Here is a 25,130-nt window from a genome sequence, read left to right on the forward strand (position 1 = left end):
ACCTTTGCAGTCTTGATTCAGCAGATTTTTAATCCCCAAACAAGAAACTTGGTTTTAATTTCAAGTTTGAAAAACCCCAGCTCGTGTCCTCCATCGTCACAACCACCATCTTAGGACCTTGAACAGTTAAATTAGCTAATGGTGTTGAGAAATAGATAAATGATCTCCCCTAGGGGATCAATAAATAGTTTTAATTTAAGACCGTCATTAAACTTGGAAAGTATTTTCACTCAAGAGTTGCGGAAACTATTAAAATCATCATGCAGAATTTATTTTCAGTGAATGCAGGAATTGAAACAGAAGAAAATCATCCAGATCCAAAATGCGGAACTCTGAACTGCAGTACAGAGGGAATCTACGAGTAGCTTCCTCCTTGAAACAGTTTGATCACGATTGCTTCATAGGCCTGCACTTTGAGTGTGTACAGGGAGGTTGACCCCAGTCGGTCCATCCCTGTGCTGGACACGAACACACCGGCTTCAGGCAGGCTGGGAGCCCAGGCAGGATCCAGGGCATGGGGCTCAGGACCCACGTTTAGCAAGATCAGAAAGTGAACACAGCCCCAGGAGCGCAGGAAGGCCAGGATGGGGGGAGGTGGGACCGATGAAAAAGTAGAGTTCGGGGAGGCAGAGACGGACGATGTATTGAAGGGGAGGAATGTAAAGTTCCCGTACAGGAGAGCCTCTTCTCTGGCTCTGGAGTGGCTGAGGGAGGTGAAGAGGGCAGCAGTGGAACGTTTTGGGTCTTTGGTCTGAAGAAGAAAAGCAGAGACGTGCACGGGAGGTGGAAACATTAGCGAAATCAAATACCTGCAGATGACACATTTTACCTGCACATATTCAAGATGCCACATGTAATCATTTTGTAGGCAAGACGATAAATCTATCCAGGTATTTCTCAAACAGCTGGCATCATTACTCACTGTGGAGGCGTCTGATGGTTCATCCACCTCGCTGTGGAATGAATCAACTTTCCCAGATGTGTTCTGGAAAGCACATAAGGCTTAATTTGGCATCATCATCATATAAAACATGTCAATATTGAACTACAACTCTTAAAAAGGAACTTCTACCCGAGCTTGGTGGATCTCTGCATCCCATTGGATCGTAGGCGATCCTGGCAGGGTCATCGTCAACACCAAGAGTAACTTCTTCAAGTTATAAGACGCTTTACCGCCGACCTGCAGAGATGTTCAGTTGGATTCAACTAAAGGGCGACGAAAGCATTCAACCAAAAGTTTTAAGATGACGTACAAATAGTCAGGAATGACTGATTAATGATAAATACTTTCTCTGTGCACATAGATTTGAGTATTGTAAAAGCACATTTTCCTTTATCTTATCATGTGTTTCGTCAACTGGATTGCTTTTGACTTCGAACAATTTACTGTTAAAAAAAATATGGGCAGTCACTCTGACATCCAAGACGTCACCTATTAAAATGGAGCTCATGTTCAATGAGTAAAATATGCAAGAAGTGCATAGTTGATCCATACTCGATGACGCTTCCCTCACGGCTTCAAGAACCACCCAATATTCCCATAAACTCTCTGCCTTCGAGTCCAGAGCCAATCATGTCTGCCCTATAGCTCTTAAAGTTTGTCTCTCAAACTGCTCACATTTATGACTATTCAACCATCAGCAATCAGACTGTGGCACGTCCCATTTTAAAATATCCATTTGGCTCAAGTCTGACCTCATATAACAGTCTCAACAAAGCTTTATTTTCTAGCCTACAATTAGTTTTTGTCATTGTCTTGATCTTTTTAAACTGGTCATTGGAGGCCGTCTTTAATTGCTGAAATAATGTTGACAAGAAATGAAATTTACTAAACTATGAAGCCAATTTATTTGTTATTTTTTTATAAGGACAACTTTAATAATATAAGAGTTCATCACAAAGTGTGTGCTGCATTTGAGTAAACATGTCTTACTGTCCAGCTGAGCCATGTAGTTTGGTCTTGCACTTGCAGGTGTGTTTCTATGGCCTCAGCCACCTGTCCCACCGACAAGAGGTGATCTGAACGTGGCAGAATGGATCTCATGACCATATCCACCAGCGTTACATTGCCAGAGTCGTTTAGAAGAGGAAGAAACTCTCTTGTCTGTTTGACCATCACAATCCTAAAGTAACAGCGAGAGAGACACATTTTTAGAACAACCCCACAGCATATACAAAATAAAATATGGCCACATATTCAAGTAGAACTGCACCTTTCCTCTTCTACACTACTGAACTCCTTCAAAACACTTCTCCACTCCAGCAGAGTCTGAAATACAAGTATAAACTCAGCCTATGGAGAGACTCCTCGTGTCAAAATTCAAAACAAATGACATTTTACCTTCTCCGAATATATTTCGTCTGTGTCACAGATTGCAAACCCTGCCACACCTTCCTCCATCCAGAAGCGAACTGCATGCTGTGGACATAAAAAACTGTTGTTTTCTTTCCGAGATCCTACGTCACCAACTGCCTGAGCAGATAGTAGGTTTTACCTGCATGGTGACTGAAATGTTTGATGGCTGGTCTGCAATTTCTTCTACATGCCGAGATCCCAACAGATCCAGGTCACAAAAGTCCAAAACCACTTTGAGATCTGCAGGATATGGAGCCAAATGATCAGATGCAGTCCAGGTTATAAAGGTCATTTGACGAAAAAGCAATAAAAATCCACTTACTTGCTTTATTGCTCTCTCTGATGAGACGTTGGATCTGAGTCAGCGCACCCATGTTTTTACTAAAGTCATTGAGGTTTAAAGGAGACATGTCCTTATCAAACAGACCCTGCAGGATTAGAGCTCCTAAACCCAAAGACTTGAGGTATGGAAGCTGCTCCATCAGCACTAGAAAGAAATCAAACAGTTCATTTAACAAAGAATCATTACACTCACTCCTTTGCACCAGTGGTGGCAGTACTCCTTATGGTTGTCTGTGTGATTTATTCTACATTAACAGCTGCCCAAGACCTTTAATTCACATTATCTCAGCATTTAATGCAAAATGCATCATTTTTGTATCACGGTCTTCAAAGTCTGTTTTGCATTAGTTAAAGAAAAGATCCAGATGTGTTCTGGCTTCCTCCCACCAGCCAAACACATGTCTGTTAGATAAACTTGGATCTGTACATTTTCAGCAGGTATGAATGAGAGATTATGATCGTTCGTGTCTGTGTTGGGATTTGATGGCCTGGCGACCAATCCAGGAGCTCCAGGCCCTCAAAGTTGGTCATACGGTAGTATAGATCAGAAATAAGCACTTTATTTCTTATAAAAATAAAAAATAAAAAATACTTTTCTATCGGCAGACCTAAGGTCTTACTGTAAACTATTTTAAGAGAGAACGATACGTTTTTCTCCAGACAAAATAGTGCGTTGCCCGGCCCAACATGGCGGACGCTTCCACGGAGCGAAGCGGTCGACTCTACGCACGTGTCCCTGTGTTGACGTCTTACCACTCAAGTTGAGCCGCAACCCGTCGGCCTGGAGGAGCAGCTGCGGCTGCACCTGGTAGAAGGGCGCCCTCTGCCACCACTGTATCTGCGGTACAACCGGCCGCGGGCTGAGGACAATGATGGCGACGGCCGTGGAGAGAATCGCCAGCCAGGAGAGCCAGAACAGCAGCACCAGGTAGCACCGGGCTTTTCTCCAGCCCGGTCCACCTGCAACGGCCTGCAGCTCTGCCTTGCTCAGGGGCTGCCACGTCTGAACCGGCTCCTGGTCCGGCTCCGGCATCAGTAGCGGGGCCGCCTCCGAGGAGTCCACGTTGCCCGGGAGTCCGGTTCCTGGCACGCTGCCATACTCTGCGTCTCCTGCGTTCAGAGGCATCGCGAGCAGCTGTGGACGAAACACGTGCAGTGGGATTCAGAGGTTTAATCAGGTCAGTGTGGACATGTAGACGGTACACCTGCAAAAGGTGGGACATGAAACTTGTTCTTTGTTTAGTCACCTTGCTGTCTCCCGATCTACTCGTGCAGCCGTGACACGAGCTGACTTGTCCCACCAAGAGCTTTCCAGGTGGTTCAGTTTTTATTAATGAGAAGTCAGGTGACTCACAGGGACCCAATCAGGTTGCTCCTCCATCACCCAGCAATGTGATGGCAGGTACACACACGCGCTCAACTGGGTAAATGTCTTTCAATGGGAAGGTTACAGGTTCAACTCTATGCCAAAATGTCATTGAGCAAGACGGCAAACTCCAAATTCTCTCATTGGACTGATGGTTGTGCCTTGCTTGGCAGCCACATTCATTGGTTAAGGAATTTCTCTCTTGGATTGATAAAGTATTTCTTGTTTTGGACAGTAGAGGTTAGAGAAGCAGACATGGGATCTGGAGTTTGCAGGTTTGAATGACACAGCTGACATGTCACCACTGTGTGTCCCTGAGGAGAAGCCTTGAAATCCATCATCTCCCTGGAGCGCCATAATGTGGCTGCACCTCCGCATCCTGGAAATGGGATTGGTCATTGTTGGGGAATTTACCCAAGGATATTAATTATAGTTGCCAGAGTTTAGTGTGGTTAGAAGACAATGAATCAAGAAAAAGTCCAGATAACGATAAAATAAAAATCCCAAACTGGAAAGACAGAATCACTAAAAGTGACCTTAAGCAGCACATTGAGAGGGAAAAGAAACTTTAAATAGATTATTGCCAGAGTTTGACAGTTTAAACTGCAAACTTGCAAAAACCACGTGTCAAGTAAAATTCCCTGCTTTTGTTGGTTTGATTCATGCAAATTTTGAAAATGTGAAATCGTGTAACTGAAATTATGTTAAATACTGCTGTCAAAATCCTAAAAGTATCAAGTATTTGCTGTGTACAAGTTGCCCTAATTTACCTTGACATGAGAGCCAGATGAAAGTAAATGAAACTGATTCCTCTTTGTATAACAACTCTGTGAAAGACTTTTTTTTTTTCCATCTTGATGAACCTTATTCGACACAGTCATTGCAGCTCTACCTGGCTGCATGGCGCTGGTTGAACCGGGCCTCTGGCGGCTGTTCGGCTATGAAGAACTGCTGACTTGCATCTTTTGGCTGCGTGGAGAAACTGCAGCCCAGATCAGACCCAGATGTCTCATCCAAGTTCAAAACCTCTCCCAACTTCCTGCTGTGAGGCAACACTCCCTGTTTGTACCGGTGTCTCTTGTCAAAGCTCCACACAAACTCTTGATCTTCTGAGGTTTCTTACCCTCTGGGGTTTTTTTTTTTTCCTCCTCTTCTGTCTCTTTTTTGCGCGTCCGCAGTCGTTCCCGGCTGAACAGTGTTGTCCTGAGTTGTGACAATGATCGGAGTTGTCAGGGGAGAGACGGCCTCGCTGTCCAATAAAAGCTCGGCTCAGTCAATTAATACGGAGGTGCTGAGCCTCGCCACACCCTCGCCACACATTCTGAAGAACCCATGACTGCAGGAGAGAGAGAGCGCGGAGGTCTATCGTGTTCTGATTTGGGTTCTAGTCATAATAAAACTGCACAGGCTGATTAAGACATGGTTTAGGTTGTTTACCAGATTGTGACATACGTTGAAATCTTTAGAATATAACCTAGTATCAGGGAGAATAGCTACATGTTTGTGGTAAGAAAGTCAAATACAAACAAATACTCTTAAACAGACTTATTAAGCTGATAAGATAATGTATCGGGGAAGGGACGTTATCTGACAATTTTGCATTTCCTCCAAAATAACAATGATAAGTTAGTGGCAGTCATGTGATAAATGATTACTGAGTCACACGACTTCATCAACGAGCTTCTTCTTTAGGTTTTGTATTTAAGATTTACATCTTGTCAACATAAATACTCCCCGTGACTTTTTAATTTAGTGAAGCGTCTCTCACTCCTTAAGTTAAATACATTGCCAGACTTTCTGGATCCTTAATTAAGTTGCAGTAAGATACTTTATTTACATAGTTGTTGTTTTTTTAAATACAAAAAACACATTGGCCCTCAGAGGTGTCAATCACACATGTCCAAAGTCTTGACCCGGTCCAATTCCCTGGTCTGGTCTTATGTTGAGTGCACCCTCTGTCCTCCAGTGTTCTTTATATGTTTATTGAGAATCAAAACTATCAACAACTGCATCGTGCAACTACTATGTTTACTCTTTGTGGTAACGTTTTTGTGCAGAATAAAATGATGAAACAATCTTTTCTGTCTGGGTGGATTTAGGTCTTCAGAACAGACTTTGCTCTTGTCGGAAAAAAAAACTATTGTTGAACTGATCTGTTTGCAAAACCCACTGGAACACAATAAAGTCAAAGTTGCTTGAAGACAGTTCACTATTATTGGAGACAATATCAACAGATCAATCACTAATCAATAGTGAGGTTTAAACCGCTATGCATCTCATTAGTATTCAAGAACGTTGTCTGTAAATGACTCGTCATCACGTAATAAATAATGTAAAGTCATGCGTTTATATGAAGGGGAATGTCTGCAGCCTGTGCAGGTCTGGTGATAAAATATCCTGCAAGAGCAACATTTTCCCTGCATGTTGATGCAACACATCACACTCCCCCTCGAAAGCGCCACACGTTATGAGGTATGCGCGCTAATTCTTGGGAACATCGCATCGTCTTCCCCCGTTACGGCCCTGGACGCCTCCCTCCACCTCCCTCCACCTCGTTCTCCAACACTCGCCCGCATTCTTCATCCTTTTGTGTCTCGTCCTCTGGCTCTCCTCTCTTATGGCTTATGTTTATGTTGCTGTGACAAGTCATTGCGATCCACGTGACCTTTGCTCCCTGACGGCGTCGTGCAAACTAATTATTTGACCGGGACACGCTGTTGGTTGTCACGAGACTTCGTGATGCACGTGTCCACATGTGGCGCACAAACCACGAAACCCCCTTTTTATAAAGAGTGAAATACTCTTCATTCACTCTTCAGAACGGTGTTCTGGTAGAAAATAATCAGCATCTATTTATTGATATAGTGCCGGTGAACAAAACATTAATAACGGTGAGTAGTGTTTTTCTCTGAAATGTTACAATAATAAATTTTTTAAGTTGATTTTGAGGATGTTAGATACTCTAAGACTCTGTACTTTTAGTTTCAGTAGTATGTTAAGTTTTTCGTGGTGCACAAAAACCACACAACAGGAATTGAATTCAATTTTTTTATTTATTTATTTATTTTTCATTAAGTATGTGGCCATATCCACGCAGAGAATAGATTCTGATTATGTGAATAATCTTGTTCCATCTAAAACGTAAAGCTTCTCCTCCAGGCGTCATGCTCTCAGTGGAGAGGGTGAAGCTGGTGTTGATTCCATTTTGATGGTAGCATCGTTAGTTTGACTCCTCCTCCGATCCTTCAATGTCCTGGAAGGTCACATCAGAAAAGGGAGTGTCAGAAACAGATCCCATCATCGTTCAAGTCCTGAGGATTTGATCCCCACTTGTTTATCTGTGCAAGTTTGCTTGGTTCAAACACAGAAATTGGTCCCGGCGATGGGCGACCACCTCGTATTGCAGCCATTCCTGTACGTATGTGCGACTCAGTAAATGTGACCATTTTAGTACCGAAGGGCAGGATTATTCACTTTATAAGTAAGGTCCTTTTCATTTATAGCTGATGTCATTACAGCTACCTGAAATTAAGTTTGTAAGTTTTAAAATGAAAGTGTCAAATATTTTTTAGATTCAAGCCCCTCAAATGTATGAATTTGCTGCTTTCATGTGTTCTTGATCCACTGAATGCAGTAAAGCTTTGAAAAGAAAACTGTTCAGATTAACATTTACCAAAATTATATCTCAGTGCATGATCGCTCATCAGCAGCAGCAGCCGACCCTAGGAGCAGGAGAACCCACATTTTCTTGCAATTGATCTTTTCCTTATTAAATTTCCCATCATAGAAAATACTGACTTGTATATCCAGGTCCTGCATTTATATATTTCCTCCTTCTGTGACTCTATACATTAAATAATCAAGAATAACAGTAGTAAGGGTGAAGCACATTCCCTCTATTACCAGATCAGCTTTTTGATCGTCTGCTGTGACTGGTTATTTGTATATCTGTTCATGAGTGGAGCGCTTGACTTACCACCTCTGAGGCTGAGCGATGGCATGTATGTTGAACATTAAAATGTCTTACCATTGGCTCCTGAGTCCTCAGAGCCATGACGTGTTTCTGATACGCAGAGATGATACAGTCTCGTCTGCAGAGAGAAACAGCAGGAGTCATTAAACATATGAAAGAGCTTAGACGTAAATAATTGTTAGTGAATTGATTGCTCACTTGCTGGTGATGCCTCCTCCTGGCGGCAGCCCTGGCATCTCCTCCGCCGCCAAGAATTTGATCACATACAGAAGGTCGGGATCCTCGTCTCTGGACTTCATCATCTGGAGGATCTCTGTCGGACGACAAGGCCAGATTAAATAGATTAATAAAAAGGACGGACAAAAGTGTTTTGGCAATGTTTTGAGACGGGTTTTGCAGTATCTCCACCTTCCACTTTCATGTCTATCTGCTGCTCCAGCTCTGCCTCTTGCTGCAGTGCCTCCTGTGACACCTGGGGGGCGCCAGGGAAGCAGACAATGATGATACTGATGTTATCCAGGCTTCCCTGCAGAGGGAGACACAGCAGGTTAATGCACGAGGAACTGCAGCAGAAAGGTATGGGACGTAAACAACTCAAAATACACTTTAAGATTGTTTTGATTGATTTGATATCTTTGTGCCTCTACACACTAAATGTCCTTGAGACATATTACAATGCAACATATTTTGTTGGAAATACTGTCATTTTATTTATACTGTAATTTATTTTTATTTTTGTTGGTAATGTTATAATAATAATGAGTAGTAGTATTAAAGTAGGACAACCTCATGTAATCTTAGCTAGATACATTAAGATCATTCAGCTCATTTATAAATGCTTTAAAAATTGTAATCTCATAATGTTGCCTCCAATACCATTTCACTAAAATGGCCTCTCCTTATTTTTTTTTAACAATGGTAGGTTATCATGTGTTTTCTTTGTAATTACTGTGATAATATTGATTACCCATAAAGTTGAATAAGGTTTTTAAAGAAAAACATTGATATTGATCCTTCATGACCACATTATTGTACTTTCAGCTCATTTCTTTTGTATCGTCCTCTCAGTGTTCGGACTGTCGTCCCTTGTGACCCTGAATTGGATAAATTGATATTGAAGATAGGTGAATGGATGGATTCTATTTGTTGTGACGTCAGCAATGTGAGGTGAGAGAGTTTCATGTGTACAGCAGCACGTAGGCTTTCAACAGCTTCTATAAGCCATTTCAGCTGAAATAAATAGCAGCCCATCATGGTCAGAATAAATCCTCTGAGCCGGTGTGTGTTGAGCTCCCGTCAACACACTCACATTCAGTCTTAATCCCAGCCATGTGCAGCTTTTCGTCGCTCCGTCTTCTGTCCTGGGATTCCTTAAGTCCACTATTTATAGGGCGGGCAAAGGGCTTGTCTGTATTTAGATGAATAGTAGCTAAAAAAGCATTAAGAGGAGCAGCAAGCGAAATCTACTTACATAACAATGTACTCAAGGAGACTCCGCCCACAATGTCCCACACTGTCAATGTAAAGAGTTCCATTCATAAAGCTGTGTAAGGTAACACTGTGTTATTGAGGTGACGTGCTGCAGGTACTGCTAATGCTCCTAATGCTGCTGCATATACACCAGTCTGGAAGTGAACAGCTTGATTTGAATTTACCATTTGGATTAATTTCAAATACTTAAATTTATTTAATTTAGAGTAAAAATGTATGGGTCAGGTAAAGTAGACTGTTTTAAAAATTAACGGTTTGACTGGAAGCAGGATAGGTTGTGGTTTGTGCTTAAGAAAACCTTGGATCAATATTGTTTTATATAACCACAGATTGTTAGAATAATATATTAAGTCTGCATAAATTCTGATTTAGTCTTGTCTTGTATAGACTAAGGACACAAAGAAATGCCCACATTCCGTGTAGATTTAATTTTAAGAACTATTCAGTATGTTTATTGCTTGTAACACATTATAGATTAAAACCTCACAATTTTTAATATTGCATGTGAAATCTTTTTATTTGAGCTTGTTTTATTTTTCCTTTTCGTATGTAGACACAATGTGGTTAGTACTCAGACCCCTAAGATCCCAAGTTTGATTCCAGCCTTGCATGTATGGGTTTTCTCTGGACTCTACACTTCTCGCCACACTTCAAATACATCAATTGACTGTAGGTGTGATTAAGAGGCTTGTGGTTGTCTGTTTGTGCAGGATATACCTCGTCCAAGACGCACCCTACCTGTGCTCATAATCAGCTGGGATTGACTCAAGACTCAAACTTGGACAAAGAGGTATAGTAGATGTTACTTACCAGTTGGTGACACTTAACAAAATCATCCAGCTTTGGCGGACTTGGCTTGGCACAGTGTGTCTGTAACACTGAGCTTCACTCATCGTGTTTAATTGTTTTCTTATTACCTGTTTCCTTCTCCAGATCAAAACATTTTTCTGCTACTTTCATAGATATTATTTTGTTTTGGAAGCCTCTTGAAATGTAGAAAATTTCATTACATCAGATTTTTTTTTTTGTACTTCTGTATCTACTACTTCAGAATCAAAAATGCCTTATTAATTCCTGGAGGAAAGTCTTGACTATTCTTCTATAAATTCTTAACTATTTGATTGGTCATAAAGCTCAGTCGAGCTCAATGATATATTAGGTCGTGTTCTGTTGTTGTGCCCAGTGACCATTGGCAATCAATTTCCCTATTTGGGCAATTTATGCTTCCATATTGATGGTACTTCTTTCATGATGCAGCGCTGGTGTGCCTTGATCCCACCTGAGTTTTTTTCTTTCAATTGATCAACCACAGAATCAGGATTGTTTCTGTAAGCATTTAAACCGCACGCAGCCAGATTTCTCACCTTATACAGGCAGAGGTCAATCACTTGGGCACAGATTTCCCTCAGGTCATCGCACACCTGCAGACGGCTGCGCACAAAGGCGCACAGTTCCTCGTTCCCGATGGCGTCCCACACGCCATCGCAGGCCAGAATGAGGAACTCGTCTTCAGCCGTTCTCTCCAGCTCATACACCTCTGGCTCCGGCGACACGAGCTGCTCTGTCTGCGGTCTCCAGTCCACCTGCTTGAAGTCAAAGTCCCCCAGAGCTCTGGAGACCGCCAGCGAGCCGTTCACTCTCTGAAGGGTCACCGAGCCGCCGGCGTTCTGAATCCGCTCCTTCTCCCTGGGGTTGAACGGCTTGTGGTCCTCGGTGTAGAAGACCACCTGGCCATCGTGGCAGAGCAGGGTGCGCGAGTCCCCGCAGTTGATGAAGTAGATGTAGCGAGAGGAAATCATGACACCGGCTGCGGTGGAGCCACTTCTGTCCCAGCTGTCCTGGCGAGCCAGTTTGTGCATGTGACGATCAATACCGAGGAAGCCTTCCCGAATCCCGTCCTTCACCTGCTCGGGGTTCTCGTCTGCTTTGATTCCACCTTTAGAAACATGGAGATAAGATCAGCCTTTAAGTGAAATCTCTCCCAAACTTTGGTTCCTCTATTTGATTCAGCCGATGTGTGGAGGAGTTTAACAGTCTTGCAGAAAGAAGATACACTATGTGGAAACACTTGGGAAAAGCAATGTCTCAGATTTGGTAGGATTACCATTTTGCGTGAAAGGGTTTGTTAGGTTTCTTGTGTTTTATCTGGATCCTGTCGAGTAAAGCTTCAGCATTGATTTACTGAGGTCAAACACTGGATTGCTTACCCATTCTTACCAACTCATGAAAGCTGGGACCTTCAAAATAAAATCCAATTGCTCATTATTCCAAAAAATGTCTCATTTTGCTTTTCTCTGTATATTGTTATTTGGACAATCTCAGAGCAGGAAACACCGTGGTTCCCCCTTGTGATCTTCGGCAGTCATCTAAACTGGTCAGGGATACCAGGTTGGTCATTGCTACTATTTTGATTCTGGAGAAGTTTTTGAACCTGGGTCCAAAAGTAATTTCGTCCTTTTTTTCCAATTCATTTTGTAATGAGATGCTTGTATTTTGATCTTTGTTCCATCCATTAATCTCCTTTACCGCTGATGTTTTTTGGATCAAAGAGTGCCGGAAATCAATTCTGGTTGACTACGGGCGATGACATGTTGCACCCTAAACTGGTCACCAATCCATCACTGGACAAACACAGAAATACATATATATCATATATACATATGCATATACATATACATAAACATATACACTCATACAAGCAACTACACTCTAACAACTACTTATTATTATTAGAGTGAGAGCTAGAGAAATCCATTAGAAATTGTTTTTTTTTCTTCACATTCAAGGCTGTTCAGCTGTGACATACTGGTTAATAATGAAAGAATGAATTAAACAGTAGCACTGTAACAAAGAAAGGATTTGTCTTTAAAAAAGAAAATATTCATAAGTAATTTTGCATGTAACCACCATATACGGCTTGATAGCCAAATGTGTTGCACCTCATTAAGTTTCTTTGAAGTTATATAAAGTTTTAATCATTATTTTCTGTGAGAAGATTTGCACCGACAGAACAGGACCGGTCCATATGACGTAGTGTGTTAATACTCAATTTGATTTAGGAGATTAACGTATTCACACACTACGTCATATGTAGTGTGTGAATACGTTAATCTCCTAAATCAAATTGAGTATTTTTAGCTTGGATTAATCTGCTATTGATTAGCAATGCAGCTCCCCACCAAGTCCATTTGACAACTTATCACAGCTGTTTGAACACATCATTGGTCTGCAGCGTGATATAGATGACACTTTTGCATCTTCTCAGAAGAATAAACACAGTAAACGTTTGCTTGAATCTTTGACCTGATGGACAGTTGAATTTGCAAGATATACAGTATATCCTGGGTCAAAGGATATATATCATGCAAATTATATGTTGTCTTCTTCAGGTAAATTCTTATGGTTCCATACATGTTCAGGGCTACTGATTTTCATCAGTCAGTTGTTCTTTACCTGTGGCCAGGATGTGATCCAGCAGATTTTTGGAGCAGTATTGAGCAACTGTGGTTCCTGCATGTCCATCAAAAACAGCAAAGTATGCCCAGTCTGTCAGCTCTCCTCTCAGCTGGGGCATGCAGGTGTGGGCATCCTCCATCTGAGCCCTCCAGCCCTGCATGCTCGCCACGGCGTAGTTTACCCCCAGATCAGACCCCCCCTCCGACACATGCTTCTCCAAGATGGGACGCTCTAGGTACGGGCTCGGCATTGAGTCGTCGTCATCCAAATTGTCGTCCTCTCCAGGTCCTGCCTCCCTGGATCCTCCTTTGAAGAAGAAGGTGACCATCTTCTCTGTCTCTCTGACCAGCTGGCGGAGGAAGGAGGGCACCTCCACATTGCTTGCACGCCTTGCCGTCCTCATCACCCCACGGAGCCGGTGTTCAAGCTTCTTGCTGGACCTGGCAGAGGCGCGTCTCCTTCGGGTGCCTCTCCTGCGGCCCTGAGTTTTCCTCAGGAGGTCCAGTGCAGCAGTTTAACCGTGGCCTCTCAATAGTAAACTGTAAGTAACTTCAAATAGGATCCCGTTAGACTAAAAAACACCAAGCTGGTGCTCTGCTAAACAAGATCCGGGCCATTGTTTTCCCCCTCAGCTGTAGATTTCCTTCTTCTGCACTGTATGTTAGTTTAGGATGGGAACACAAGGTGTGTTTTCCTTTCTGTCTCTCTGTGTTGTGTAACTTCATCTCCCTCCCTTTCTCCTTTGGCCGGGCTCTGTCAGCGCTGCACTTCTATTGGCCCATCTATTTCTGTTAATTTATCCTCTGCTTTGTCCACGGCTCCCTCCCACCGTCTCAGTGACACTGTGAGTTAATCACCTGGCCAACAAGCAAGCGCTCATGGCCTGCGTCTCCTTATACATACACGGATTATGAGCATGACGTTGTACACAACCTATATGAGAATCCTGTGCTTTACTTTGCTTGTTTGTTTTTGGATTCTATATCTGTCCTGGAAAAGTTTCACATCTCACCACCTATATCCCAAGAGATTTTGATTCAGTATTATGGTAGCTACTGCACTGACATGGGACTTAAAGCTTTTCTGTGTAAAAGAGTTTAAGTCCTCAGCTCAAGAAAACGTCTTTTTTAAAACCAAAATGTAAAAACCTCCTCTAGCACAGTGGTGCAGTGAGGCATCACGGCAAAACGTCTGTATAGGTCTGGACAGTCCGTAGCAATGAAGAGCTAAAGCTGACAATTTGAGTCATTCTTTGCTAAATATGAAGTTCCTAACCTTTGCCATCAGTTGCTAAATATATTCTCCTTGGATGACAGCTGTGCTCCTTAATCTCATTAGCACTTCTGTATTTGCAGATTTTGACCTGGTTTACTTGTAAGTACACTTGAGATTTAATGTCATTAAAGACTATATATGTGACAGTCATCCAGCTATAGTTAGGACCAAACCTGTTATCAACTGATGCTCTACTGGCAGTTGCAGCAGGTTTGTTTACCTGTACTTGTCCAGTTTAGATAGACTATACCCATTGCAAATAGGATCAGGCAGGTAGTGATCTCCTGATGACCGTGTTGCTTTAACGTGATTTGTTCAGCATTTTAGCGTTTAGCTTTTTAAATACAGAAACTTTTTCTCCAGTTGATTAGTGCTCGTTCTGTCACAGGTACTTCATGTTTTTGTGGATTCTTAAAACTACAATATGTGCAAACATTTGGGTTTAGTTGTGATTGGGTGTTGCCCTCCATGGACCAGGCCAAACATTACAGTGGGGAGCCAGAGGCGTCGCTTGCTGGTGGTCAAAATTGAAATGTGCACATTTGTGAGAGTGGTTGTTCCAGTCGGTGTTTGAGTTCACTGTAAAGTTCCACTGTGAAGGTCCACAGCCATTCTTGGAGACAATCTGGAGAGGCTTCACTGAAAAAAGGGTTGGGATCAAAAAATCAGGTTCAGTCGAGAAAATCAGGCCTCTTGCCACAAAATGAAATCCAAGCCTCAGAATTGATGCCAGAGAACTTGTGGAAATTATGGTTTTGCCTTTCACATCTTCAGAAATAATCTCTATCACCAAGAGCAACAAGAGTGTCCCCCACTAGGGCATGTTGAGTCATCGTCAACTCAACTGAACTTGGTGTCTATAGCACTTTAAAAACAACCACAGCTTGAAATCAAATTGCCGTTCATGAATTATGATAACAACTCAAAGTCTCACGCTGGGTTAATACCCAAGAGTAGTTGCAAGAGCAGAGAATGAGGCAGCCTGTCAAATGTGGAAAGTCGTTTCATAATTTTGGGAGGACTACAGAGAAGACTTCCTCCATTCCCCTCCCGTCTGACTTTCTGCTTAGACATCGATACCTTCAATAGCAGCTGATCTTGTGATCTGGGGCATCGAACAGGAACATAAGAGGTAAAACCATTGAAAGATTTAAAGGCAAACCAAATAATCTTAAAATGGACTCTAACGTGCACAGGAAGCCAGTGGAGGGAGGCGAGAATGGGCGCCGTGTGCTCCAGTTAAGAGACCGGCAGCCCCTTTCTGAACGACTGGAGACGTGTGAGGGAAGATTAGCTGACTCCAAAATAAAGTGTGTTTATTGGCAGGAGCCATTGGGACCAAACACCGGGACTTCAGTTTTAAGTTAAAAGCCATCCAGCCTCTGATGTTACCGAGACATAACAGAAGCCGTGTGATGCGGAGAGCATCTTTCTTTTTAAATGGTTTATCTATCTGACTGCCATCAGCATGAAAGTAGAAAGAAATTATGTGCTTTCTGAAAATGGAATGGGGATTGATTAAAGCAGAGTATCTCACTATGTACAATTACAGTAGAATAAAGGAATTTCTTATTTTTTCACCGAGCTCACATTCCCAAATAGTGCACAAATAATTTAGCACTTGGTCATCAGACAGGTTCCACTTCATTCAAATTGATGGTGGCTCTTCAGCTCCGAATAACATTAAACATGGAGTTCCACAGGGTTCTGTGTGAGGACTAACTTCGTTCACATTATGCACTCCCTGTCAGGAATATTATCAGGAAACACTCCATTAACTTCCATTGTTATGCAGGTGATTCACAAATCGATTAATCAATGAACTCTTCATCACAAAATCACCATTATTGTGATTTTTATTAGTTATTCAAGTAACTCCTAGGTTGGGCGTAACACCTATCTGAGCTCACCTGCGTTACTATTTGACAGATAACACAGGTTTTCAAGGGCTTATTACCATGATCCGAAGACATGCTGGTAAACTGAGGTTGGGTTAAAGGTGAACTGTTTAATTGCCCATTGGTATGAATATGAATGTGTGTGTTGTTATGTGTCTCTCTGGGGTTTCCCTGTGACAAACTGGGTGAGTGTGGTTTACAAAGCCAGACAATGCAGAGATATCTTAAAGATATCATGTTATTCTCCGCCTTTATGTAAAGCAAGGGCTTATAACTTCAAGAAAAATGATTTGAAGTTGTGAAGGAGAAAAGTCCTTTTTTTTTTCTTCTAATACTGCACCTGAATAATCCCTCCATAAAGATGGACGTTGCTGAACTACTGATGTGTCATCCAGTGATGATGGACGAGCGAAGATTTTATTACACAGCTTTTAAAATGCATTGACAGGACAGAGTGTGGTTATCATGTTTGAGAAGGAGGTCATGTGCTTTCCTGAACGACCAGCTGTTGTTTTGTGAACTAAACTGAGCGTGCTGTTAAGACGGCCGAGGGTTCCCACTGGCCAGCGGCTCAGCCCAGCGCTGTACTTATCTAGATGGCTGGAGACAGGTGAGGGCTTCATTACACAACACACCAGTGTATATTAAATTTGCTGATTCACAAAAACCGATGCTTTACATGAGGTTTATGCTCACACTTGCATGCAGCAGTTCATATGCATATCCAGAGGGGTCACGGAGTCATTAATCAGACTGTGGAGAAATTTCTATGCAGGATCTCATTGGCTCCACTGAGTCACACAAAGAGCCCGACAAAGGGCATAAACGATGTCAAAAACTAGTTGACAGACAGGATATATCAATCCTCAATGTCACAATGTGACTGATAGTTTTCATCTGATAAGTAGCTGTTCTTTTGTCATTGGACAAATGCAAACAAAAACGTTTTCCTTGTTCTCGGGTTGTCAAAACATGTGATGTGTCTGATGACTGTTGAACGAAAAGTATCAAAATGAAATGACAGACATTCCTTGGAGGGACAGACTCTCCCATGCACTTTAACAATATAAGAGTATGGGGGTGACTATCTCTATCCTTTAGTATCAGGTTAGCCTGTAGGATGATCCACGCAACATTTTTGTGGGTCTTTTTGCAGGGAGATTAGAGAAGCGTGCAGGATGGATTTGCCACTGGAGTTGATATAATGCTTGTATGATGGAGCCAAAGGAAAAGACACTGGATATCGATAAGGCCCGGATATGAGAACAGACAATAGAAGAAGCACTTGACCTAGATAAAAGAACAATAGCAAGCAGTATATTACCGTGATGTCATTGATACCAACACCCACAGGCGTAGGAACCGGGGGGTACGCAGCACAGCGACTTGTCCCAGCGACTTGTCCCGTCCCGTCCCGCCCGAATCACAATTCAGAGCAGGCCAAACAACAATGTCAGGAGGTACAGGATTTAAAGCAACATGTTGAGTTTCTTACTACATCTTTGAGGTCCGCTGAAGAGAGTTTACAGTTAAATCAAAATCTGTTTGCCGACCAGCAACAACAAAGCATTCAGCAAATCGAGGAACTTGAGAAGCAGATGATGACCTCTCAGGATGAAGTGAAGCGGCTAAATGCAGAGATCCATGCCAAGGAGGAGCAGTTGAATCAGCTGAAGACCGATACCTCCACTCACTCTGAACTGCTGCAGCAGGAGCTTCAAGGGCTGAATGAACAAATAAAAAGCATGAGCAGTTCCCTGGAGATGGCGAAGGAACAGGTTGAGGCCAAAGAGACTCTGATAGCCAAGCAGGAACAGGAAAGCACCTTGAGGGTTGAGGAACTCCAACAGCACAGTGCACTTCTCGAGGAGGAGGTGACTCGGCTGAAACAGGAGATCCAAAACAAACAAGGAGAGGTTGATACACTACAGCTTGAGAGCGTCAGAAAGTCGGAGGTCCTTCAGGAAGAGGTCTAGGAACAACAAAAAAATACGCAACAGGCGGAGGTGCTCCAGCGCCTACACGAGGAAGTCCAACAAGTTAACATTCTGCAGAGCGAGATTTCCTCACGTGACCAAGATCTCAATATATTAAGAGAGCAAGTCGCTGCCCAAGAGCACTTGTTGCAAAAAGCAAAAGAAGACGCTGAAGCCAATGAGAAAATCCTAATGAGTGTAAAAGGGGAGAGTTCCAAACAGATTGATGATCTTCAAAATGAGGCACAGAATCTGAAACAGGAGTTGGAAAATCTTTCCCAGAACCACTCGGTTGAAGCGCAGCAGGCACTTCAGATTAAGCTGGAGTTTGACCAGAAAATTAATCTACTGCAGGAACAACTTGTGACAGTTGACGCCGAGTTGAAGAAACACGAAGACACTCGAGCTGAAAACCTCAGACTGAAGGAGTCCGAGCGAGATTTGAAGGCCACTGCGCTGCGGGAGAAAGAGATTCTTGCTCAGGAAAAAGAAGCACTCGTGGTTAGGATACAACATGCAGAGAAGGATTGTGATATTCTGCAGAGACGGCTTGAAACCATCCTCTCTGATAATGATGGACTTGCTCAAGCCAATCAAGCGATGGAGAGAGAGATTAGAGACTCCCAAAGTTCAACGTCTGTGCTCCAACAGCAGCTGGAAAAACTCAAAATGGAGAAAGACAAAAGTCAGCACAATAATAAAGAGCTGCAGGAACAGCTTGCATCTAAAACAGAGGCTGCAAACCACTACAAGACACAGGTGAGTTTGAACCCTCACTCTTCTCCAAAGACGACTTTTTTCCCCTTCATTTTAGTTGGTTTAGTGTTTGACTTGTCTGAACGATCAATGCTTATATATTGTTTTGTTTTGTCCACAACATCACAGATGGAGAATGCTGTGAATTATTAGAATGGGAAAAAGCAACTTCTCCAGAAAAGCCAAGAGGAGGTGGAACAACTCCGAACGTCTTTAGAGGTTAAGGAGAGCGAGGTGAAGGCTTTCATGATGGAAAAACAGCTGCTGACGCATGACCTGGAAGAGGCAGAAACCAATAACAAGAGACTTTTGAACAAGGTTGCCAGTTTGGAAGCACAGGTTAGTCTTTGAAATATGAAAACGGCACAGTCACCAGGAAAGCCCCTTGCTGATCCAAGGTCTTTTAAGTCACCGTTAAAACAAACACGCTCCTAATTTCTTGCTATATTTCTACTTCTAGCTGGCGTTTGCCGACCGAGCCCTACGAGCAAAGAATAGGATCCTTTCCACCGGTGACGTCGCGACTGAGTTCTGTAATTCTGAATTCCCCAGTAAAAATGTGGCCGTTGGCACTGCAGCACTGGAGAAGAGGAGCATAAGTTCTGACAGTCTGGACCGAAACTCTCTGGAATTCGATTCAAACATAAAGTGAGGACCGATTTGTTGTTAGAAAAGCAAAGGAAGTTTGTTGACAATAAAGAAGAAAAACATTTCTCGATTGAACAACTGTTCACATTTAGTCTTCAGATGGACAACAATGTCTTTGTGGGTCAAACACCATAATAGTACACATACTGATGCATGTCTAGCCATCCACAATGTAAAGTTTGATTGTCAGATTATCTATTGCAAATATTAACTGTAGACTTACTGAATTTTTGTATTTTATTTGATTTTTTTTTTACATTTTTCAGTAGGAAACTGTCTGCACCGGATGAGTCGAGCACACCACTCGTTCGCAGCTCCGAGCGCCTGGCAGCAAAACGCAGGACTCAACTGACTGAATCACTGGAAACTCTGTACTTCACACCCATAGACACCAGAAAGACCAACAGGTACTGAAAGAATCAATTGAAGGGGGGAACAAAAAAAAAGTGAACCTCCTGAATTTATTGCAAAATGTTGACTGAAACGTGTCATTCATATTACAACGATGATGTCCTTTTTGCTGAAAAGTTGTCTTGGTTTCTTGTCGTTTACTTGTGAGATTTGAGTTTTTTTATTTGGATGAATTGGCTCATTTCTAAAATTGACCCCACCAGGACTTGGATATGTGTAAAGCTTTTCAAACTATCTAAAGATCATCGATTGAAATATACCTATTTACTGCTAATAGCTGGTTAAATGTGCATTTTTTTTTTCTATATGCATTCAACAACACCAGTTCTACAACTGAAGTTAAATTAGACTGTAACAATTTAGAATAGTTTATTAGAAAATTGAGACCAAAGTTGGACAATTGTCCTGTGATTTCTGCACACTGCTCTGCTTTATTGTAACTATCATTGGCAGCTTTTTTAATTTTTTTGGTTTGTTTTATCAGGCTGTTATTACCATCCTTTTCATTTCACTGTTCTTTACGCAGGACCAGTGCAGAGCAGGACAGTGAGCTGGATTCAGTTCGGAGAAATCTAACTTCATCTGTCAAACGACGCAGGACCACACAAGTGATAAACATCACTTTGACCAAGGCGAGGAGAACCTGCTTTGTTCACCATGACTCACAATCGAACGAAATTTAAAAAGCGACCGCGGCATATGTCGGTTCTGACTTGAGTGTTCTGATCTACAGAAAACCCGGGGCGGCAGTGAAGACAAGGAGAGTTTCCGCAGCCTGGCTCCAGCCCGCTCGCAGCCAAGCCTCCCCACTGCTCACTCTTCGCAGTTTATAACGAAGCAACTGTTTGAAACCCCCGCCAAAAAGACCAACGCTGCTAGCGACCAGCTCATTGGTTTTCCAGGGTACAGACGGAGCACCGTCCATTGCCAGAGTAAGGCCATATCTCTCGCCTGCTTAGAATGGAAGTATTGACATGCTTGGCTCTTACACAAAGCCGTCGTCATGAAGAAAAATCTGAATGGAACCTGTCTGGTATTTGAACATAACATCTCGACTGTTGTTCAATAACCTTTTAGCTTGTCGCCATTTTGAGGTCGGCCACACTCACACAGCCGGGCTTGTGTTCGAAAACAAGTTATAATCACTTGCTTTATTGGATTTTCGTTACAACTCCATTACTCCATCACCTTTAACCAAAATCAATGACGGTGACATAAAATCTCCCTGTACAGGAGACCATAATATTTTCACAAACATGACGCAGCAAAATCCAGGAGCTTTTAATATTTCTAGAGTGCTATGTATTCACCAGTTGAGGTGAAAGTGTGATTTTATCTTTTTTTTTCTACTTTTGTTGCGTCAGGTGCCAGTACATTCTGTGCTGTGGGAGAGGGCGAGGATGACAGTGCACCTGATGACTGGCTGAGGATTGCTGAGCTCCAATCGAGGAACAAGGCCTGTCTTCCTCATCTGAAGAGCAGCTATCCTGTGGAGTGCGAGGTAAACGAACACAAACGTTTGGTCGCCTATATCCACTTTGACATACATTTATTCACATCAAACGAGTAACTAATACAATGATAGATAGAAGATGGTGTAGAAGTCAACATTTAACCGAGGACTGCAGTGTTCAAAGATGATTTGTATATTCCTTGATGCTTCATGATGTAAAAGTTTCTTTTTTATAGTAGTTTGTCTCTCTGCTCCTTCAGCCCAGCCGAAACAGCGCCTTCGTATTCGCGGACGAAGAGCTGCGTACGGGTGACCCGTCTGAGACGATCCGTCGGGCGTCTATGATGCCGGGCCAGCTGCAGGACTCCCTTGTTTCTCATCGCCAGTCCCTGATGCGTTTCAGCCGGGACTCGGTCCCACCGTCTGTCCTTGATGCCGGGACAGCTGCCAACAAAAGACCGGAAGTTCACCTCATCCACGCTGTCTGTTCCTCAAACTTCACCTGAGGTTGGTTTGCAGTTGTATCCACAGGAATATAATCTTTAAGGTTCAGAATTGATCTTTAATCCACCAGACTTTATTTTGAGCACTTTTGATACAGTACAATGCAGAACAATGTGCTTTGAATGTTTAAAAGAAGCCCTCCCTTCACCCACATAATCCAACAGTTGAGGAATATTTCATAGGATATTCAATTGCCTCTTCGATTAAAAAAAAAGAAGAAAATTTTAAAAAGTTCAATTATGTCAGGAATATTTACCTTCATAACATTCAAGACTTCAAAAGTTTTGCAATTATAATAACTGACATAAAATGTGGTATTTAAGGACTCTGAAACAAGTGCACAAACTGAAGATGATCAGAGTGAATTGAATTCTAGAAAGAATAAACTTTTCCATTGTATTGAAATCATTTGAGGTGCACCTGTAGTAGCGTTATGTCACGGACTCTTGACTCATGTTTCGTTCATGTTTCGTTCTCTCTCTCTATTCTTGCCTGAAGAGAAAGATGAGAGCCAGCTGCTTTCCTCGTCCGCTCACTCCCAAAAACAAGAACGTGAGCAGTGGACGGTCCAACGCTCACCTTCACGCTGAAGTCAGTCCAGTGAGTAATATACACTCCAATATCTCAGATAGTTAAATCATATTGACGTAGACCAGCTCACGGATGTGTTTGGAATACCTCGCGAACTGTCATACTTGTTTTCATCTTCAGGCCGAAAAGAAGCCGGCAACGATGTTCTTGATCGAAAACACGCCCAAACAAAAAGGCTCCCTACAAAAAAGGCTGGCCAAAATCCGTGGCTCCACCCGCAAATCCCCGGGCCAAAAGGCCAAGATGTCGTCCGCACAGTCCAGTACGCACAAGAGCCAGGAGAACAAGCCTGCGGGAAATCTCCGTGCTGGAGTGGCTCGAACTGGCAGAGGAGACGGATTCAAGTCACCGCAGGTAGCGAGCAGAGGCCCGAGGAAGTCTCCTCAAACTTCCAGCAGGTCTGCGAAGTCTCCTGGACTGACAGCCAGCGCTCGCAAGGTATAAACACACACACACACACACACACACACACACACACACACACACACGGTTTCATGTGATGATCAAAATGATAAAGTAACTCTAATAATGGTTATATTCATAGCAAAACAGCATCTTTAAAAATAATTGAATACAGCATAAGATATTTTTCACATGATCTCAAACAAGAAAAATGCCATGGTTTTGATTTAGCACAATAATATTTCAAGCCTTTTTTTTAATTCAAAACTTTTAACTAGACTCCTAATGAAAGGAACATAATGTTAGAGGCCACCTAAACTACTGAAGACGGGTTATGTTTTGTGTGTAGGGTGCAACAAAACTGTCCGGTGGTGAATTAATTCATGCAAGTTATTCCTTCTGTCATTGGATTCAAGTAACTGCTGAATTTATTCAGTTTTCAGATGCAAACGTCTGTAAGTGACCATGTCTGAGAATTTTACTTTAAAAGAGCCCTCTTCAGGTAACGTGTGGGTTTTATAGTCCTCAAAGGCTGGTTGGTGGCTCACCTTATAGCATGACGACACACGGTGTTATCTTTCTAAATAACTTGGTGGGTGTTCACGTTTCTCTCAGATTCGGCACCAACGACGCTTCAGCTGTCAAAGTACTGTCTTCATGTGGGAAGTATGTTCCTCTGAGCACTAAATCCGACCGGTTGTTTCTGTTCTTTCTTACAGATGATGCGCCGGATGAAAGTTTGAGGATGACTTGATTTGAGCAATAATTACAGTTCTGTTTCTTTTAATCAGTTTTACAATCACCTTGTGATGTTGATTTCCAATCTTTTCTTGTATTATATTTTTTTGTCTGTAAATAAAGACTTTTTTCTGTTTTAATACCATTTTGGCTAAACCCCTTGGATTGATTCCTCTTCCTGCCAGAAGACTTCCTGAACCAATCAGATGGTGGAATCTGTGTGAGTGGTGTGTTGCCGACAGGTTTCATCCATTAAATAAGAGAGTTTCACATTTGAGGTGGTTTTGATGAAACTCAAGTGGATATATGTTTTAAGATGTGGCGGCTCAGTCTTTCAGATGATGACTCATCGTCCGAACGGCTTTATCCAATTCTGAGTCGCTGCAGCAAAGAGCCGAAACCAGCTAACTGTGGGTGAAGGCTGTGTATATCCTGGACAGTTTGCCAGTCCATCACAGGACATGGAAAGGCACAAACCACCATATGCACTTACACTTACCTGCAATTTTAGAGTGAATGGTTAACCTGATTTTCATGGTTTTCAGACTTGCCAGGAGTGACACCAGGAATTAAACCACTTCCAGGATTCTCTATAAATTAAGTTATATCATTGCTTTTTTTTGAGCAGCATTGGGTTTTAGTGTGAAAATTCTTTTGCATGTGGAAATATTCATTTATCTCTGACTCTAAAAAGACTGTTTATTATTCTTAATGTAATCATGCGATTGAATTAAACTGATCATTCTGTGAACAGATGTGCATTTTTCTTTCTTTGTTTATTTAAGATGTTATGATTATCAGGTGAAGCAAATATTAAAATCTTCACACGATATCAGTAACTCTCTTGATAGAATTAGTTGTGTTTCCTGTGTTCAATAGATTCACAGTGGGCGTTACAACTCTGGGCCTTTCCGTCTTACCGAGACGGCCCGTTAAAAGTTTCAACTGTTTCTTTCAAAATCCTGTTTTCTGAAAGATGAAAAGTTTGTTTGCTAAATAGGAGGCTGTGGAAAATAAGTATTGGTGTATTTTTTTGATCTTTGAACATTTGATATCTATGCAAATGGTTTTTCAATATGTATATACGGTATATTTCTAGATATTGTTGGATAATTACAATGTTTGCACTCCACCCATCAGCTCCTTGTTAGTATAGTGGAGAGTATCCCCGCCTGTCGCGCGGGAGACTGGGGTTCGATTCCCCGACGGGGAGAGGCAAACTTTTAAATAAACTAGTTTCCTGAATTTACGAGTAGACCATATCTGAGGAGAGGTATCTCCCGCTCACATCAAGGCTGCTGGTTGGTCGACCCAGATGGAAGTTGCTTTTGGATGAAATAGGAAAGGCCAACCAACAGTAAGTAGTGGGGAGGGTATTCATTCAGTGTTTCATCACTGTTCTAAAACCTACTCATCTTCTCATCTCCGTTTCTTTTCTTCCTGTGGTTTCAGGAAGCGTGTCGGGGTATTCTGCTGTGGACCAAAGGGCATTTC

General features: G+C 42.3%; 3 protein-coding genes across 3 annotated transcripts in view; 1 reads left to right on the forward strand and 2 right to left on the reverse strand.

Annotated features, from left to right (window-relative positions):
- Positions 1-251: 251 nt before the first annotated feature.
- LOC308107889 (amino acid transporter heavy chain SLC3A2) lies at positions 252-3,914 on the reverse strand. The gene is made up of 9 exons (XM_080460470.1): positions 3,452-3,914; positions 2,679-2,843; positions 2,496-2,596; positions 2,342-2,419; positions 2,214-2,269; positions 1,934-2,123; positions 1,073-1,180; positions 923-985; positions 252-751 (listed from the first exon to the last, which is right to left on the reverse strand). The coding sequence occupies exons 1-9, from the start codon at positions 3,822-3,824 to the stop codon at positions 356-358; spliced, it is 1,530 nt and encodes a 509-aa protein (XP_080316596.1). The 5' UTR covers positions 3,825-3,914; the 3' UTR covers positions 252-355.
- A 3,219-nt stretch (positions 3,915-7,133) lies between these two features.
- ppm1na (protein phosphatase, Mg2+/Mn2+ dependent, 1Na (putative)) lies at positions 7,134-13,753 on the reverse strand. Its single transcript, XM_080460471.1, has 6 exons — positions 12,982-13,753; positions 10,893-11,464; positions 8,446-8,563; positions 8,236-8,350; positions 8,092-8,155; positions 7,134-7,317 (listed from the first exon to the last, which is right to left on the reverse strand). Exons 1-6 carry the CDS (start codon positions 13,385-13,387, stop codon positions 7,285-7,287), a joined length of 1,308 nt encoding a protein of 435 aa, XP_080316597.1. The 5' UTR covers positions 13,388-13,753; the 3' UTR covers positions 7,134-7,284.
- A 5,021-nt stretch (positions 13,754-18,774) lies between these two features.
- LOC308107415 (uncharacterized protein) overlaps positions 18,775-25,130 on the forward strand; it is a gene marked incomplete at its 3' end in the record, with an annotated part of 33,016 nt that continues 26,660 nt past the window's right edge. Inside the window, exons 1-9 of the mRNA XM_080459736.1 lie at positions 18,775-19,228; positions 19,350-19,537; positions 19,804-19,944; positions 20,475-20,580; positions 20,682-20,880; positions 21,313-21,449; positions 21,662-21,883; positions 22,404-22,505; positions 22,617-22,934. Coding sequence (XP_080315862.1) covers positions 19,136-19,228; positions 19,350-19,537; positions 19,804-19,944; positions 20,475-20,580; positions 20,682-20,880; positions 21,313-21,449; positions 21,662-21,883; positions 22,404-22,505; positions 22,617-22,934 — 1,506 coding nt within the window. The 5' untranslated portion in view covers positions 18,775-19,135. The remainder of the gene's footprint in view (positions 19,229-19,349; positions 19,538-19,803; positions 19,945-20,474; positions 20,581-20,681; positions 20,881-21,312; positions 21,450-21,661; positions 21,884-22,403; positions 22,506-22,616; positions 22,935-25,130) is intronic.

This window comes from Lipophrys pholis (assembly GCF_963383615.2).
Source record: "Lipophrys pholis genome assembly, chromosome: 3".
Classification (NCBI taxonomy): Eukaryota; Metazoa; Chordata; class Actinopteri; order Blenniiformes; family Blenniidae; genus Lipophrys; species Lipophrys pholis.

Bases quoted from the DNA above. Each gene is read 5' to 3' on its own strand.
- LOC308107889 (XM_080460470.1), bottom strand. From the start codon at position 3,824: ATGCCTCTGAACGCAGGAGACGCAGAGTATGGCAGCGTGCCAGGAACC. The intron at 2,124-2,213 runs GTGCAGTTCTAC...CTGTTACTTTAG, and splicing joins AGTAGTGTAGAAGAGGAAAG to GATTGTGATGGTCAAACAGA. The intron at 1,181-1,933 runs GTAAGACATGTT...ACATCTCTGCAG, and splicing joins CTACATGGCTCAGCTGGACA to GTCGGCGGTAAAGCGTCTTA.
- ppm1na (XM_080460471.1), bottom strand. From the start codon at position 13,387: ATGAGGACGGCAAGGCGTGCAAGCAATGTGGAGGTGCCCTCCTTCCTC. The intron at 8,351-8,445 runs GTGGAGATACTG...GTCGTCCGACAG, and splicing joins GATAGACATGAAAGTGGAAG to AGATCCTCCAGATGATGAAG. The intron at 7,318-8,091 runs GTAAGACATTTT...GTGACCTTCCAG, and splicing joins TGAGGACTCAGGAGCCAATG to GACATTGAAGGATCGGAGGA.